This window comes from Semicossyphus pulcher, unplaced genomic scaffold (assembly GCF_022749685.1).
Source record: "Semicossyphus pulcher isolate SPU_LCO1_2020_fin unplaced genomic scaffold, fSemPul1.0.p SCAF_15, whole genome shotgun sequence".
In the NCBI taxonomy this organism is placed as follows: Eukaryota; Metazoa; Chordata; class Actinopteri; order Labriformes; family Labridae; genus Semicossyphus; species Semicossyphus pulcher.
The window spans coordinates 1369164-1387319 of record NW_027211659.1 but is presented as its reverse complement, the minus strand read 5'-3'; the positions used below and the strand labels follow the sequence as shown (position 1 = coordinate 1387319).

General features: G+C 43.8%; 1 protein-coding gene across 1 annotated transcript in view; it reads right to left on the bottom strand.

Moving 5' to 3' along the window:
• Positions 1–587: 587 nt before the first annotated feature.
• Positions 588–18156, bottom strand: part of LOC138592118 (diacylglycerol kinase beta) — a 120533-nt gene continuing 102964 nt past the window's right edge. The window contains exons 25-27 of the mRNA XM_069662751.1: positions 9136–9256; positions 6960–7020; positions 588–6344 (exon numbers count right to left, since the gene is read on the bottom strand). Of these exons, the coding sequence (XP_069518852.1) occupies positions 6246–6344; positions 6960–7020; positions 9136–9256 (281 nt within the window). The 3' untranslated portion in view covers positions 588–6245. The remainder of the gene's footprint in view (positions 6345–6959; positions 7021–9135; positions 9257–18156) is intronic.

The following is an 18156-nucleotide window of genomic DNA, read 5'->3' as shown; positions in this document are numbered from 1 at the left end:
GGATTAATATGATTACAGATTGTGTGATTCGAGCTGCATCCCGAGCAACGGTCTGCTATCGAGAAACAGCACACCTTGGAATGGTAATTTACCAATCACAATCAAGTATTTAACGCAGCCGTGTTATAATGTATAATATAACACCTTTAAGGGTAAATCCAGCAGATATGCTCTTGTATGTGACTGATTGATGACGTCCTAACCTACAGAGACATTTCCACTTTGACTTCTATTCGTCTTCTAAAGAGAGAAAGACTTCTTTTAGTGACGGTGAATCCAAGGTCTTCTTTCCTGACTCATCAATTTGCACTTTAAACACCACAGAAGAAGAAATCAAAGAGGCAGAAATGCCAACCCTTCCGCCAGCATTAGTCTGAAGACTATAGAACTGTGCTTTGTATTAGGGGTTTAGACTCTATTCACAACCTGAAACCTGTCTGGTAACATGACTTATAGCTGGAGGCCGAGTGTGACCACATCGTTGACCCTTTGCTAAGAGTTGTCAAACATAATTCCAGGAACAGAAGAGATCTGAAACAGAAGGAAATGATGAAACACGCCCAGTTTGATATATTTGAATGGATTTTTTTATTTTATTTAACTTAACCTGGATTACTACATGTGCAACGTGAACGCTTTGATAACCAGTCATTCATCAAAGTCCTGAAAAGTAGCAGAATAAGACAAAAGATAAGGCTGGTCATTTTCTCTGTTTGTCTTATTGTGAACAAATCCCATGAAAATAACAACCAACAATTAGTGTGAACTAGTAAACAAGTATTGCCTTAATTCTCTGTGTATTTACCTTCATTAAAAAGAACATGGGCACTGTCGTTTTTGGGTCAACCACACTTGCAACGTCCTACTTCCAAATCTACTCAATTCAGCCCCAGTAGTGTGTTCATCCGCAGCTGAAAGTAGTCCCCAACAAATTTTCCATTGACTCCAGTTTTAATGTTTTCTAAAATCTACAGTACCAAGATGTTTAGGAAAATTACTAAGCCTTTTTTTAAAGAACTAAAAAATACACGAGGTCTATTTTTTCACAGGTTTAAGCTCAGCTTAGCGACTGGAAAAGCGATGGAGTAACCCATTGTTGGTTTTGGTTTCTTTTCATGGGAATTGATGCGTAATCTTGTCTAAGAACAACTTGCTTCAGGAAACTGCAGATGAAGATGAACACAAGAATCACTTCCTCTGTTTGTTAATAAAGGTCAGCCCGGTGGCAGCCGAGTGCACCAGTCCTTTAGCATGACGGCAGCCAACCTCTGCCCAGAAATGAAGGGTCAGGTGACGCCAAAATGTCTGCTGCGTTGCCAAATATTGATCAAACCATCAGCATTTTCTTTGTGTGAATGCAGTGAGTCAGCTGTTAATCAGGGTTAAAGTTAATCCCTTTTGGGCCGACATCGTGTTAAATATGTTGCAACAAAACATTTATTTATACGCGATTTGATGACTTTTCTGTCTTCTGCGTGAGCCCTGAGCAAAGAGCACAGAGCAGATCAATTTATTTGTTAAGGCAATCGATTACTTCAAAGGATGGGAATAGACATGACTTGTTTCACACGTTGGTTATTCACTCAGACAGCCTCTGTGTGGGCTCTCATGTTGCTGCTTTGATCCAACACTGAATCACAAATGGATGCTTTAATGGTTCATCCAGGAATTCTACTTTCTTTTTAATGAATCAACACAGCTTCTTCTTCTGCCCTGCTTTGTCTCGCACGTGATCATAAACATGCTGCAAAAGAAGAAAACCACAACAAATAAATACATCAGATAATAAATGGAATAATTAAGCAAAGAAATAAGTTGGAATAGCTGATCCACACTCTCCTCTTTGTTCACTCTCCTTTGTTTCAGCAGGCATGCGGTGATGTAACTTCAGATAAAATATTATAAACAAATATATACACGTGGTAATATCGCTGTCTAAAACCATTCAGTCTATAAATGTAGAGTTACTGTAAACATGCACTCTTTCACCACTGAGCTCTCTTTGCACCCAGGCTCCATCGGGCATGACAGGAACAGATCATGATGCGCTCTGTGTTGGTGGTGATTAAGGTTGTGGCATGTATGTTAAATGCCTTTTAACTGGTGATATTTAAAGAGAATTTTTTGGCCTTTATCGAAGGCAAGACAGTGGACAGTGTCAGAAACGGGATGAGAGCGTGGGGGATGATGGCCCGCAGCATCGAGGCCTCCGCAAATGGGACACGCGATTCAACTGCTGAGCTAAATCAATGGCCCTGATTGGTGTTATTAATTAAATCCCTAACTACTGAGATGGATGATAGGCGATTTCAGACCAATCAATTTTGGGGACTCCCTGAGAGGATCTATTCACTGGGAATCTCCCACAAGAGCTTCATACCATCAAGGCCGTTTTCTGCATACTGGGCCAGCAGGCAGTTAGCTTACCAACGCTACGAACAACAACTGTTCGGGTTTCATCACAATAACGTCAGAAAGGAGATTTAAACTTCCACTGTCGGTCCATTCGTCCGTGGTTTGGTCCATTTTTCAAGGCTGTTTCAAGGTATTTAAAGATGGCAGTTGCCAGTGCTGCACTGGCAAATATGTTCAACATATCAACATACACCTACGACTGGACCAGGCTCTGTTTATTATGTTGCTAATGGTTCCTCTGGTGCTTGAAGAGGACCATAGATTGATTATATAATGAGACCCGATCAAAGCCAAACAATCACCTGCAACCTAGAAAGTACTTTCCCTAACATGCAAAACTGTTGGGGGTACATCAAGGTCTCTTTCTTCTCTGAATTTTGGATGTTTTATATTTTACGAGGTATGCCCCCCACAGCAACAAGAATGCTCCAGGCAAGCAATTCTTGTAGGACTGAATGGGCGCCATCTTTCGGTCGGGTATCCACGTCTAATACATCCCAATAGAGTTCCTACCCTCAGAAGGAGTCCCTGTAAAGGACATTGAAAACTGTGACTGTCCCAGTTCTCGCTGTGCAAACCAAACAAAGTGGCAGAGACCGCCAACTGTTTTTGGAACCATGAAAAAGTTCCTTCAGTCTGAAATCAGCCACTGACACATGAGTAACCTGAACTGAATCACAGCTGATGTTGATGCAATGTGGAGAACCCAACGTGAATGTATGGGGCTGCACATCTTGTCTGTTTTCATGGGGCCTGGGTGCAAGAGCGATGACTCGGTGTATTTTAAAGGGAACCAGGGTCTAAAGGCCTCAAAGCCCGACCCTAAAGTGGAGCTCAGTTTGAACCGTCAGAACGTCTCACCAGTCGCCCTCTGCCCTGCGCTGCTCAGCAGGGTGCAAGACAGTCTTCCACAAACGTCGAGCTCACATCATATAGAGATCGTTTGCTTTAAACATTCAAGCTTTCACATTCTCTCTGCCTGAATCAGTGAACTTTTGGATTCATTCATGGTCGCCAGAGGATACACCTTTGGTCATCCCCTGACATCTCTCTCCATGAGGATTAGATGTGTGTTTTTCTCATCAAGCGTTAAATGGAATGCTTTTAATCTGCTTAAAAAACTGTCAGGTTGAATTTGAGCCATCCAGCACCTAAACCAAAATGGTAAGCAAAAACTTTGGAGCTAAATTAGCATTTAGCTTAGAACAGCTAAAACAGGCTAAACCTAGATGGAAAACATTTTAAACAACAAAGTGGTAGCATTAAAATGTTAGCATTTACATTAGCATATATCTAAAAGCACTGCTAGCATGGCTGGAGACTATTTGTAGCTTCTTCTTACTTGTTGGTCGACATTCGCAGATATTCGATAAGGTGGCAACACGCTTTATTTGGGCCCAGCTGTATTTTCAGTTCATTTACAAGCACGTGAACGAGCCTCACTCCCTGATGGGAGCTCTGAAGTGCTCTTAAAGGCTTGTCAGGGACATATGACATTATTTTGTGACACATTTCTTTAACATAATGGGAGTTTGACGGAGTGGAAAACTGCCTTCAGAGAGCGACTGCAGCAGCTCTGTGCGGTGAGGAATACTGATCTGAACCCCTCTAAGCTAAGAGCAACATTTTAATAACAATGATATATTAAAAACACATTCGTGTGTACAGTATATGTGAGCTACACCTACGTTCCAGATATATACATATACTCTCTGCACATACTGTATGATATAGTTTGCCGTATTGTGGGGACAGTAATATGGATACATTCTTTATGAACACGGATCTAAGCTACCTGGTCGACAGTTTCTCAGTGATATATCCATCTTCTCTCTTCGTCTCTTCCGTCTTTATTTGGCGTCGTCAAACAAACCGTGAATGCATTGAAGCCGCCCAGCAGCACCGCGCAGAGAGGCCAGGCTCCGGGATTTGCACTGTGACAGCACACTTGACATTGTGAGTTGATGTTTGACACGGTAATTAGGCGTAGGGTTTCAGTGGACTAGAGATAGACCCTCCCTGAAATAGAGGGATAAATTTAGTTCCCCTGTCAATGCTGTGGTAAATCAAACCCCCCGGGGGCCCTGATGTTGTACCCTTGAGGGGATTTATTTCAATCCTTGACCCAGTAGAAGCATCCGCTGGCGTACAGCTCATTGGAGCTGTTGTTGATTCAGCTCTGATGTTGCTGAGCTGTGTTCAGACCAGAAGAGAAGCATGTTTCTTGGGTTGATTTAACACAACCAGCAAGTATTTAAATTTCCAGAACTGTCTGAAAACCAAACAGCGTTGTGTCTGGGTCCCCAACTTCATCTGGATTTGCACCCAGCTTGGTTAGTTCCACCATTTCTCCAGGGACTGTATCTGACTTAACTTCACTGCTGCTTCAGACTACTTGAGGTTGACCAGAGCCCGTTACCGTAGGAACCGTTAGCTCGGTCAGGTGCAGATTGGTACAATATCTCCTCGGAATGAACGCCAACCACCGACCATCCATTCAGCTGCAGAGAAACTTTCTATTTGCCTCCAGTGAGAGGGAATTTCCTTGTAATTAGTAGGTTGCACTTTGGCTACAGTCTGCTGTATTGCAGCCATATGAGCCTAAAAATATCTTCATCATGATGCAGATTTATTACAAGTTAAAATTCTGTCCACAAGACGACAAACAACTTTTAAAATGCTGGATATCTATTCTGACCTGATTGGCTTTTGCAACATATTTTCACAATACTTCTGACTCTATTAGAAAAAATACAAATGGTGCAAATAAGAGAGTGACACAAACGTCTTTGATTTACTCCACTGCCCCAAACCACGTCCATATGCGTCTTTAAATTGGATCTGCATGTAATCGCGCCGCTTCTCTTCTGGTCTGAACACACCCTCACAGTCCACCGAGCACAGAGGACGAGTGAGCGTCTAAAGAAAGCAAAGATGAACTTCGAATGTCTCCAGTCTCTTCTTTAAACTGAACCCTGGTCGATGTATTTAGCGAGCACAGGAGCTTCCTCCGCCTGCTGCTACAGTCTGCACAGGATCTGTTTGTGTAGGCCAGTGATGCTAAGGGGCGAAACTCCCTGCATGTTTCCACTGATTCCAGGCCACTGTTACGCCCCACTGCCATCAACCCACAAACAGAATAACTCAATAATGAATGAGGCTCCTCTCCTCGCCTCTCGTTCTCAGCTGTACCGTGCCGTCAGTCTGCGGGGAGGCCCGGAGCGAGTGCTCTTACAAGCAGCCGCGGATCCATTATTCATCCAGGTGTTTTAAACAAAGAGGTGGATCTGACTTTATTTACTCTCCGTGCTCTTGTAAACATCCACCGTTACTGCCACACCACTCTCACCGTCGTGTGCTGGACCTTTTTCTCATTCTTCATTCAACCTGCTTCCATAACCCCCCGTTCATCCCCTCGCTCCGACTTCCTTGACTTCATTCAAGCGCTGTGAGGGAATCCCAGCAGCCAAAGTTGTGTTGAGCAGGCAGTGCAGTACTGGAATATGGCTGACTCTTTTGGGCAGGGGGCGGCTTGGACTGAGTCTTGGCTGTTGCATGCGGCTGAGACTGAATCGATGGCTGGGCCGGATGTTTGAAGACAAGACTGGAGGATGATGGGTACACAGGAATAGGTCGGTACTGTAGACTGAGAGTCCTTCCATCGCTGCAGCTTCCTTTGGGATAAATTGTCTGGATTGTAGGAATGTTCCTCTTCCCACTCTTGTTCTCCAATCCGGGAACAGTGTACCAATCGTCTGATGGAGCTGCCTATACAGTGGATGGCATGTGTGTGTGCATATGTACTGTAGGGTTGTGTGCATGCACGTGTCCTAGTCGCGGCTCCGGTTGCGCCTCTTGAAGAAGAAGAACGGCGTCTTCTGAGGTGGGCCGAGTAAGATGGGGACCTGGTTCTTGTGTGTGATCCTGACCTGCAGGAGTGAGACACACAAAGACACGGTAATGAAGGTCTGAACAGTTCAACATACCAGGTCGACAGTCATCACTTCCTGGCTCTTCACAACAGACTGTTACAAAATCACTCTCTCTGAACCTTGAAAGTAACCCACATAACTCGACAAAAAGCTTTCTAACATCCGCCTCCATGAAGGTCCACTGTGACAAAAGTGTTGAAAAGCTGTGAGGATGAATAGATAATCGTTGATTTCCTCTCTTTTTGTGAAGAGCACAGCCGGTTTGTGAGATTTGATGGCATGGCAGTGACAGTGTTGGAGGTTGAGGCCGTTGGTGTGCAGAGGCGGACGATGAACAGAAGCAGGGAAATGAGGCCAAAGCAGGACAAAAGCTGAGGAACACGAATCTTAGTGCAACATACAGCCAGCATTAACAGCTGTTACGCATACGTGGCTGTCCACTGGCATGTTGGAGTCGCTGAGAAGACCCCGATCTCTATAAACGCCTGCTTACATCACACAACAGTCCCTGCAAACGGGAGTCTGTTGGACAAAATACATACACTCTGACTGGGGAAAATGCTGTAGGCTCAAGGTGCAACATGGGAACAGTGATTCTGATTTAACTCTCACCGTGCAGGGCGGCTGCATCCAGGGCTCGCCGTCGATCTGCATGGGCAGCCGTCGGGACGTCCTGTAAAGAGAATGGGCGAGCAGGAGGTGGGGGGAGGGCAGAGAGAGAGAGAGAGAGAGAGAGGGAGGACAGGGTGGGGTTGGAGGTTGTGAAGGTCAGATCACACACACCTCAGAGGCACGAGAGGCCTGTTCACACTGTCCCAGCACAGGGTCAAACACTGCACCCTTTGTTCCCATGAGACCCATTCCCAGACAGGCCCCCACTCTTTAAACTCACAGACCCACTGTACATACACACACACACACACACATACACACACACTGTACACACACACTCAAAGTTGGTTTAAGACTTTCATGCATGCCTCCCCGGCTAGAGAAACACAGTATGGGAGAATGACTGTGATGAATGCTCTTTTAATTCGGGTCTAGGAAAATGTTGGTGGTTTGCAGAACAAGTGAGAGAATAACTCGTAAATGTGGCTGCTTCAGGAAGCGGCTCGCTGCAGATGTTTGATGGGCTGCTAGAGCCACAACAACATCTGCACTGAAACTACTCTGAATAAAACATGTGGCCCAACACAAAATGTCCACGGGGCACTTAATTAATCTGGATTCAGAATCTCATATCGTCCCAATCTGCTCCATTTCCTTATCGCTTTCATTTGTATAAAATAAATGTTCACAAGACAAAACCATCGATCTGTTTCTCTTCTGTGTTTAACATGTGACACATAAACGTTTAAAAGGGCGATCAAACGACTCAAAGTGATTTGATGTGATCGAGCCAAAGCGGGAAACTGAAGCTAATGCAAAAAAAGCTGCAGTTCCTCTGGTGTCCACTCGAGGCTGTCTCCAGCAGTGAGTCAGTCCCCATAGAGCCCCATGTTAAACTTTACAGCAGAAATAAACATGTTTACAGCCTGGTACAAAAAACAGTTTGGGTCTCTATAGCTCATTTCTCTCTTCATGACAACTGTACGGGGAGAATCTTTATACAGCTCACCTGTTTACATTATATTAAGGCTTAAAGTGATGCAGCATTAGGGGCGTGGCCTCTTTGAGTGACAGGTGGTTCAACTACCTGTCTGCTCGCTGTCACTTCAGCTAAATCAGGTCATTGGACTTGACACTTTGCCGTGTTTGCAGGGATTAGCAGGTGTTGGTGTCTGTGCTCACCATACCTGCCTTGTTAGCTCAACAAATATCCAATTAGCGAGCTAATGAATTAGCCTTGGGCATGGACCGTGAGTGAATCTATACACGATGCAATATTTGACCAAACTGAGTGTAGGGTGTTCATTTTAATCAAATGAAGTTTAAAGGAAAGATGAATATTATAAAAATGCTTCTTATAGGGAACGAGGTTTGAGATGGGCGGAGTTTGTAGCTGAGATGACGAGGAGTCGCAGAAGTTACCGACGGAGCATAGCATCGCGCCGGAAAGGGGGCGGAGATTAGCGTGTCGACATAGGTTTTGTTTTCCCATCAATGCCGATCGGAGCCGAGGCGATTATTACCTGGGTATACTGGAGAGTCATGTGACCCGGGTCTCAATGCTGATTGTAACCTTTCCCACTGAGCAAAAAAGCTGGGTGTTAGCCGGTGTTAGCCGGTGTTAGTTGGTTTTTTGACCAGTGGGAAAGCAGCTTTAGAGGTTTGGTTGAACCATTACGTGATCCAACGGCTAGTTATTTGTCAACAAAGAGAACAACAACAGCCATATTTATACAGGTGTGAGCGACAGAGCTACATATGATTCACCTGAATGATCTTTATTTACACATAAGAGGTACAAAGAGATTTATTAGCATCTGAGCTGGTGATGTGGTTTATCAGCAAACCAAACCCTGAATTGTCTCAGAGCTCGACACCACAGACGGATCAGTTCTCACACTGTGATTGTGGGTCAGTCCTCAGCTTATTTAGTAAAACATGAAGACTAAATGTATAATTCATGATGTACAAGAGTGTTATTGTTTAGACGCTGCAGGGATTTCAGCCTTCAACTGCACAAGAACACTCTAAAGGAATACATTTTTGATCGTACATGTATAGAGTGGAGATAAAGCTTCCACTTGGATGACCAGAAGACGAAAGGAAAGATGGAGATCGGGAGGGAGGAGGATGGTGAAAGAAAGATGGAGGCAGCTGTGAGACGGGAGGTTCTGACCTGATGGTGACGTTGGCACACTGAGCCAGCCTGCGCCCGGCACTCTTCAGTCCGGTGTAGATCTGACCCATCTCTATCGCGCCTTCAAGGCCGACCACCTCCAGCAGCTGGTCGCTGAGGTCTGACGGAGAGGGTTACAGAGACAGAAACACAGGTTCACTTAGAGATGCTTTGCTCGACTGAACTGGAGAATAAAGGTACCAGACAAGGTCAGCTTTTGGAGAGCAGGTCTCACAGCCGCAGACATATTTCTTCAAGTAGAGTTTGAACTTCTCTGCCGAGCCCTTTCTTTGTTCTTCAGCCACTTCTGCCGAGGGTGCAACCTTTGAGAGGAGACTGTCTGAAAGCGTATCTATGGGATGTTTTAAGCTTCTCGCCCACTTGAAGTAAGTAAACTTTATTTGTAAAGCGCCTTCAAAACCAGGGTTACAAGGTTAAAACAATCTGATAAAGCAACAATAGGAGGCAAAAAACAGACATTAAAGTGCTTCTGAAACAGGCGAGCCTTTCTTAAAACTGTCCTCTGACTCTGCAGAAGCTTTGCTATATTTATTATAAGCTAAAAAATCTCGAGCAGCAAAGCAAACTGACCCGTTAACAAGCTTTAAGACGACACCCTTGGTCCCTTTCTTTTTGTCTGTACCCTCACGGAGACCTCCCTTTGGTGAAGTAAAAGAAAAGTAAAGAATAAAGAAGATTCCGTTTAATTGGTCGTGTCTGCTCGTTATCTCCTCCATAAATCCCCCTCGTGTTCCCTTTCTGTTTGCAAAGTGTGATTGCTAACAGTCAATGTTTACAGTAATGATCCTAAAGGTCAGCGATGACGCCATTTGATGTTTCTCTTTCAATACATTTTATCTCCTTAACACTCAAAGTAGTCCGCAGAGACTTCACAGGTTTTACAAATGAATTATTAGAGATCTGAGAAATGTTTCGTCTTCACAGTCAGAGTGATAATTTGTGAAGCGCCGCAGCAGAACTCATTAAACTGTGTCGGTGGAAGCTGACTGATTTACTGCATTTGTGTTCAGGGCCGCTTCTCGTCCCAACATGGGGACAAGAACGAAGCTGATGAGGCTACGAAAGGCTGCGACGGTCTTTATTTCTTTAGATGTTTTACTAGTGTGCGTGTTGCTCGAGCTTTATATTATTCTTATGCTGTTTGTTCTGGTTCTGTTGTCCGGTACTTAACCAGTGTTTGTGTTTGATATCTTAATAAAAGTTGGGAATAATCCTTCATGCATCTTAAAAATGTTCTCATTCCCGGCCATCAAACACTGACCCTTTTTGGGTCTCATATAGACATGGATGTACACTTAGTATCCACAGTTTGGTTTGGAGGTATCCTTTAGCATCCATTTAAGGACCATTTTCTATCTTGTAAACTGCTGTCTCACATGTAGTTAAGTGTGTTTTAAGGAACCCTAAAGCTTGCGTCCTCCTCCTTTCTAACATTTGGTTTGGTCCGTTTTAAGATACATAGGTGTAATACCTCACATATCCCCTTTGCCACCGAAATATGACGTTAATGCAGGTTTTTCCGACACTGGGAAGACCCGCTAACAAATGGCGATTGTCTCTTTTCCCATTGCCAATGAAGTATCCTCCTGTCGGTCTCTTTACTGCTGCGTCACCGTCTGACGTCACAAACGCACCGGAGACAGGGTTAGTAGTGACGATGTGAAGATGTTATGGTGGTTAGGTCTTTATTGTATCTATTACTCATTCAGTCTGGTTATCAAACTCGGCGGCGAAAAATCTGGAACGATGTTCGAGCGCTGCTCAGACGGAGACGGGTTACCGACGGAGCATAGCAGCGCGCTGGAAAGGGGGCGGAGATTAGCGTGTCAACACAGGTTCTGTGTTCCCATCAATGCCGATCGGAGCCGAGGCGATAATCCCGGGTCTACTGCAGAGTCATGTGACCCAGGTCAGAAAGCCGAGTGTAACGTTTCCCACTAAGCAAAAAAGCCGGGTGTTAGCAGGTTTTTAGACCAGCGGGAAAGGGGCTTCACTGTTGTTAGGTCTGTTTCAATGTACCCTTTAGCATCTTTTTTAAAGAGAGGGTATTATGCTGTTTCACATTTCAAGACATATATATAATGTTACAGTGTTGGATGTTCAGACTAAACGTGGGTGAAGTTTCAGATCTGTAGTTAAACGTATTTTGGATTAATCCCCAGGCTCCTCAGCTCAGTCTGCAGGCTGCTGTGAACGCCAGGTTTCACACAGGTTTTTTATACACGCTGCACTTTGTGACGTCACAAAGTGCAGCCTCGGCAGGCTTCGGAGAGCTGGCCAATCAGAAGAAAGCGGGCTTGTAGGGCGGGGTTTCTTAAAGGGACAGAGCTTACTGAGTCGTCTCAGGCAGAGGCTGTATGAGTTTTTTTAACTGAAAATTATGCTAAGCTAATCCACAGGTAAAACTGTGTGAAATAAGAAGCTCGAAATTAGCATAAGACCCCATTTAAGATCAGTTTTTACACTGAGGTCTGTTTAAGGTTCTTTTAAAGCATCTGTTTTTGTTTCCTTTCTAACACATGATCACAGTTAGGTTGAAGCAAAAACGACTTGTTTAAATTCAGAAGAACACATCATGCTGTGGGTTAGATTAACTCCACATTGACTTTTTAAACTTGAACCCGGTTTTACAGGTAAAAAGTGCAGCCTTGTTTTCCCATCCGTTCCCTTCGCCTGCCGTCCAAAGTGAACCATATCAGCCTCTCTCTGCGTCGTTACCTGGCTAACAATAACGTGGGTTATATTTGAATTAAAGTGCCTTCATGTGGAAGTTTAAGTATGAACTGTGAATGAGAAGAGCCTGGCTGAAAATAGACTGCAAATTGAGTCCACCTCTGCGACCTGCTCTCCGTATCATACAGGTGAGTGTGCCTCTGAGAGGCGATCCACTCTCTGAACACCTTCCACATAATCCTGTTGCTTCTCATGCGTGCACAAAGTAACAGGCTTTCCCTCTAACAGCCTTTTCTGTCTCCTCTCAGCGCTGAATCACAGACATCTGAAAATGTCAACGAAAGAGTGAGAGAGTGACTCCTCCATTAAATCTGCCACTCATCAAACTCTAAATGCTTCTTATGATTACATGTTCCTGCCTGACAAAAAGAGCAAAGGAAGAATAAGAGTGCAGAGAATGTAGATGAATATAAAGGCAGGGACTTGATTTAATGTGTCTTCAGTGCCGCAGGAGAACAGAAAGAAAGATCTGTGAGAGGACCCCGGGGGAACCAGACCCCAGACAAGCTGCGACCGGCAGCGCTGCGTGTTGTGACTGGAGCCGCAGGCTGCAGGTCTGTCTGTCTGTTACAGTGTAAACAACGTTAATAATTTCCCAACGTCGTCACAGCTCGCTCGCCCGGTCGGCTCTGTGACAAACTGCAAACAGGAAGCTGTTCTCAGGAAACGGCGTGACGCAAAAGTCTGATGCAACTCGAGGAGAAGTCACTTTTCATGTTTGGTAGAGGTTAAGAGAAGAGGTATGTAAACATCGTGACAAGAGCATGGAGGCCATTTAAACCTAGTCCTTTGATACGCTGTTACTTTATGCAATGAATGTTTCTGCTCATCAGATATGGACTTTAAACCCTAAAAAACAAGATAATGTGTTAACTTATTAAAAGTTATAACCACTCTTATCAAAATAAGTATAGGCCTACGTACAGCAGCTGGGTAATGTACATTTTAACATGTTTGTTGATGCACATTCAGCATATTGGTCCATCATGTGAACGTGCCAGATTTAGCCCTACATGCTAATTTCATCTGCAGTCCCTGGTGGGTTAAATGCACATACAAACATAAAATAAAACTCACAAGAACACAAACGAAGCGCTTCAGCACAAACGCACTGAAACAATAACGTCATAAATCTGCAGTTTGTGTCTATTCTCGTACATGAAAGCCCGAGCGTGAGCAGCATCCGTGGCATTTAAAACTTTGCTGCCGTTTTGAGTCTAGATTCGAGGATGATCAGAGTTTATATGTGGATAAGTTTGTGCTGCCGCTGCTGCTGAGTCACTGCACTCTTTAATATTTCAGCTGACAATTCAAAAGAAAATGTCAGAGCAGAGAAAGAAGCAAACATTTTAACATCACTCAGAGGCTGAACCAGAGTTTTGTCGTCCCTCTTAAGAATTAAACGCTCCGGGCAGACGCATTAGTGCAGGAGAGCTCGTGAGCACAGGAAATCAACTGAAACTGCTCGACGGTTAAAGCGTGAAAAAGTGCACATTAGTGTAAAAGAAGGTGGAGGAAGCACTGTTTTTAAATGTTAATGTTAAGACTTAATATCAGGGTAGTGATGCAACGGTTTCATACTTTCAAAGGTGGATTTCATCAAGTGGAAGTCTGCAGAGTTTTTATCCGCTGTTTGGAACTTTGTTCGCTTTAAAAGTGTCTTCAGCAGGCGAGCATCGTTCATGCACAAACTGTTATTATAGCACAATTACAACACTGCAGAGGAAATGTTGGTGACATTTATAATGTTTTAATTAAAGGTTGACATCCTGTTTCAAAGCTGGGTTCCACATTATCTTATATTTAAGTGGCCACCCTGACATGAGATGTTTGATGCTCAATAGACCCCAGGTTACAGCCATGATGATGCGTTCAGGTCAATCCCCATCTCCTCTAGAGCACGAAAAGAAGTAAACAGAATATATTCAATTATTTACATGTCTAAAAGCAACATCGTCACTCATGTGGAGTTGTGTTTGATGCCACCTGCTGTATGCATGTCCAGTATTCAGTTTCTTTTAGCTCAGAGTTTGGTTTCTACCAAGCAGGAGCCCTTAAGGGCTGAAAACTGCAAAAGCTGCAGTTCCTCTGGTGTCCACTTGAGGCTGCCTCCAGCAGTGAGTCAGTCCCCATAGAGCCCCATGTTAAACTTTACAGCAGAAATAAACATGTTTACTGCCTGGTACAAAAAACTGTTTGGGTCTCTGTAGCTCATTTCTGTCTCCATGACGACTGTACGGGGAGAATCTTTATACAGCTCACCTGTTTAATGGATTAAAGTGATGCAGAATTAATGGCGTGGCTGCTTTGAATGACAGACAGTTATGTAATGTAAGTCACTGAGCTTGACTTCTTGTAACCTCTTGTCCACCCTCTTGTAAATATTTGGTCACTTCTGGCTCCTAAACAGAGACGGACAGCCAAAAGACAAACTGCAGGCTTCAAACCAGCAGGTGACTTCATGGTGCTTCGTTAAAGCAATCTGTGTGTCTTTAGCCAATAAATGTTCACCTTTCTTTACCAGCTACAACCACTGACTCTGTCTTATCGGTCGTTTGGTGCTGGGCAGCTGATTAGTGTACAATAGGTTTATATGAGCATCTAAAAAGCCGGCTGCAAACCTGGTAACTGGGAGCTGGTGAAGGTGGAACAAGACTGTAGATTAATGGACAGAGAGGAACTGCAGAGCTCGTTACAGGTGACCTACTAATACAAAAACACCAACAAGTGCAGCTTTCAAGCTTTCCCTGAATTCCAAATAATAAAAACTTGGGACCAAATTTTATATTTAGATCCAAAAAGTTTAAAAAAATAAATAAATTCTGGGCAACACGATGATCAACCTTGAAAATACAGTTTTTACTGGTAGAATGAACTCCGCCCAGCTTCCAATAAACCTCAAATTCCATGAAAACATACTCAGGACATAATCTCAGTGTCCCCGCTCCCGTCCTGATCACATGCCTGCTGTCCTGCGTCAGACACAGACATGATGCCTCATCTGCAGACACATGTTCACCATATGCAGCTCTCTGCGTCTCTGCAGAGCTTTCCAGGAAATGATTATAATAGGATTGGGCGTCCATTAAGAAAAGATGGACGGGGGATCAAGTGGGGCGAGTGACACAATGGATGAACATGACAGATGGGTATTAAAGGATGTAATGATGGACGCGTGTGTAAACATGGAGTCAGTGAGAGCTGAACTCTTCTTCTGCAGCGTTTGAAGAAATAAATACCACAGAGTGTTGAAATGTCCTTTTTTAGGATTTTTAAAACAGGACTATTCATATATCCTTCTCCTAAATATAAATATATAAATCCCCCTCCTTCGCACTCCCACCCATACACCTCTACTTCCTCCAAAGACCATAAATGGGCATGCCGTCCTGCCCGGGTCCCAGTGCGAGAGCCTGATGGCAGAGTAGCCCACTGTGCTGGTTCTCACCTCGCCGATGATTCCCGCCTCATCAGATCTCTGCGCTTTGACTCTCAGGCAACCAGCACTGTTACTTCTCAGTGAGGTAGAGCTAAGAATAGAATAGAACAGCCTCTTACATAACGCAGCACAAGTGCATTCTGGGATGCGGTGGCATTGCTTTTGCCAAGCAGCAGGCAGCGAGAATTGCTGTGCTGCACTGTTTTCTGTGCTGTGCAGGCAGTCTGAGCTCGTTTTAAATCACTCATTAGTCTAAAATATATCCTCTTATTACTGACTGTTTACAAATACCTTTTACAGAATGTCAGCATCTTTATATGCAGAATAGTTTAATCAGATAAAAATGTATGAAATATTATAGAATTATAGATTTCTTGATTTAAAACTACAATATAATTATATAGAGTATGCAGCAGAGGAAATAAAGATGTGATGATTTAAACTGAAGGATAAAAAGTGTCTATAATTTATTTTTCATATTTTTGTTGAATTATGGCAAAAATAGTTTTGCATTAATTTTAGAGAGTAACATTTTGTTATCCGTCGACATGATGGAGACTTTGATACAGCCAGTCGTATGTAGCACAAAGCAGCAGCGTCAGTCAATGACCCACATTAGCCTTCATGCTAAAGGCTCCTCCTTATCTAACTTATAAACATGAACATATGTCTCCTTGTGCACTGAAGCTTGTTGGACAAGCGACCAAACAAACATCAGCAGGCAGAAGTTCACTGATGACGTCAACACGGAGGTTAGATATGTTATTAGCTGCTCGGCTAGGTCACACTGAACAGCATGGAAACACACAGTTTGTGCACACGTCTTCTCTTTCTTAAGAAAAATGATAAACAATACCTGAAAAAAAGACCAAATTTATTGATGTAAGTTGGACTTAAAAGAGTTTTTACAGATATGAAGTTAATTATTTGGCATAAAGTAAAGACAAAATAGGATACTTGCCTAATTATAATATCTTAAAATGAAAGAGTTGTTAAAAATATAATCTCAAAGATGTTCATGTAAATAAATGTCTGTTAAGTGTCCATCTACCGCCCAATGAGGTAACACATGGTGACTGAGCCGATGGCCCACTGATGAAAGCCTTTGCATTTGCAGTATATAGTATTATTACAGACTGGGTGTCTGTGGTGCCCAGTTAGTGACGCGTTTTCCATCAGCCAGCAGTGGTTGGTCTGCCAGAGAGGGTAGGCGGAGCTAAGCGGCTGCTTTTCCGCTCTCTGCAAGTGTTGCGAGTAAACAGTAATCTACTATGGCTGAACAAACAAAGAAAAGATGGATGACTACAGATACAACTTCAACAAGAAGTGAAACTCCAAAGAAGAAGAAACAAACTCGACGCTCAGATGAAGCAAACAGTCTGAAAAGGAAAGCGACCGTCAGCCAGGAAAATCAAGAGTTACAACCGGAGCCAACCGTGGACGTCACACACGCAGCACTGTCTGGATATCTGGGAAGTGTGCTCCTGCAGTTACGGTTTATCATCACAGGTGGCGCCAAAGAGAACGGAACAGAGATCTTCGAGAACAGCACTTTAAGTGTAACATTCACAAAGCGAGACGCCGACTTTCCTCACAACATTAAATATTCTTTTTAAGATTACGTCATGAGATTCTTTGGGTTTGAACATTTTAAACCTGCACACACAAACAGTCTGAAGGTGATTTGTATGAAAAGGACTTCAGCAGGTGTAAACAGGAAATAAAGGTGGTCCTCTTATATTCAGGAAATGTTATCTTTTAGTCTTTCTTTCTTTTAGTTTTTAACGTTTTTCAGACAGGAGTTAATCCTGCATCACTGCCGGGACTGTTTTCTAGTCCAGTGAGTATTTAGCACACTGTGATGATGCATGTGTGATCCATTTAAAATAATCTACAGCGCCTACTTTCATGTTAATAAGGAAACATGTCACTCAACAACAATAGAGCTGAATGCCACGTTAAAAATATAGAATGACTTGTTGTTTTAAATTTAGTGAGGAGTTATTTATACCTGCACTTCAATTAGAAACAGATGAATTATAAATCCCCCAGAGAACAGCTTTCATTGTGCATCAGCTTGAGGTGTTGTTGCTAAAATTATAAGCAGACATATTTGTGTATCCTTCCTCTGCCCACTCGCCCTCCTCCTCCTCCTCCTCCTCTCCTCCTCTCCTCCTCGGTCGGCCTGTTTCTGTCTCCGGGTGGCCGGAGTCGTGGCAGATGGTCAAGAGGAACTGCAGCTCACCTCGCCAGCACCGGCGGAGGTAAAGGTACGGGGGTAGAGCACTTGGACGCTTGTCAAGGAACACTATGTTACTATGATACAGTACAAATACACACACACACACACACACACACACACACACACACACACACGGCATGTCGCGGCTACATTTCTGTCACATTTTTGTGCATTAAAAACAATCCTGGGAAAGAACACGTCTCTGTTGTTAAAGACGTGCATCATCGTTTCCATCCCCTCCTGTTGGCAGCGATCGGCCTCTTTAAGTGTCACTCGTTTGTCACTCATTAACTTTGAGTAAACGCATCACTGGAAGGTCATCCACTCTCCCACCAGCTCTGTACAGGAACTATTTGCAGCCACACAGACCAGCGGGGGGGTGAATCGAAGTAATTATAGTCTGCTGCTTCTGTTGTGTGAGAACAAAACAATACGCTGAATGCGATCGGCTTAATATAGCCTCCTTTATGGTGTGTCACAGCTTGACTGGTGGAGGGGAGGGGGGGGGAGGGAGAGAAGGGGTCTGTGGAGCCTGGGTGGGAGGGAAGGTGGAGCATGTGAAGGCAAGGTGAGAGGAGGGGGAGGG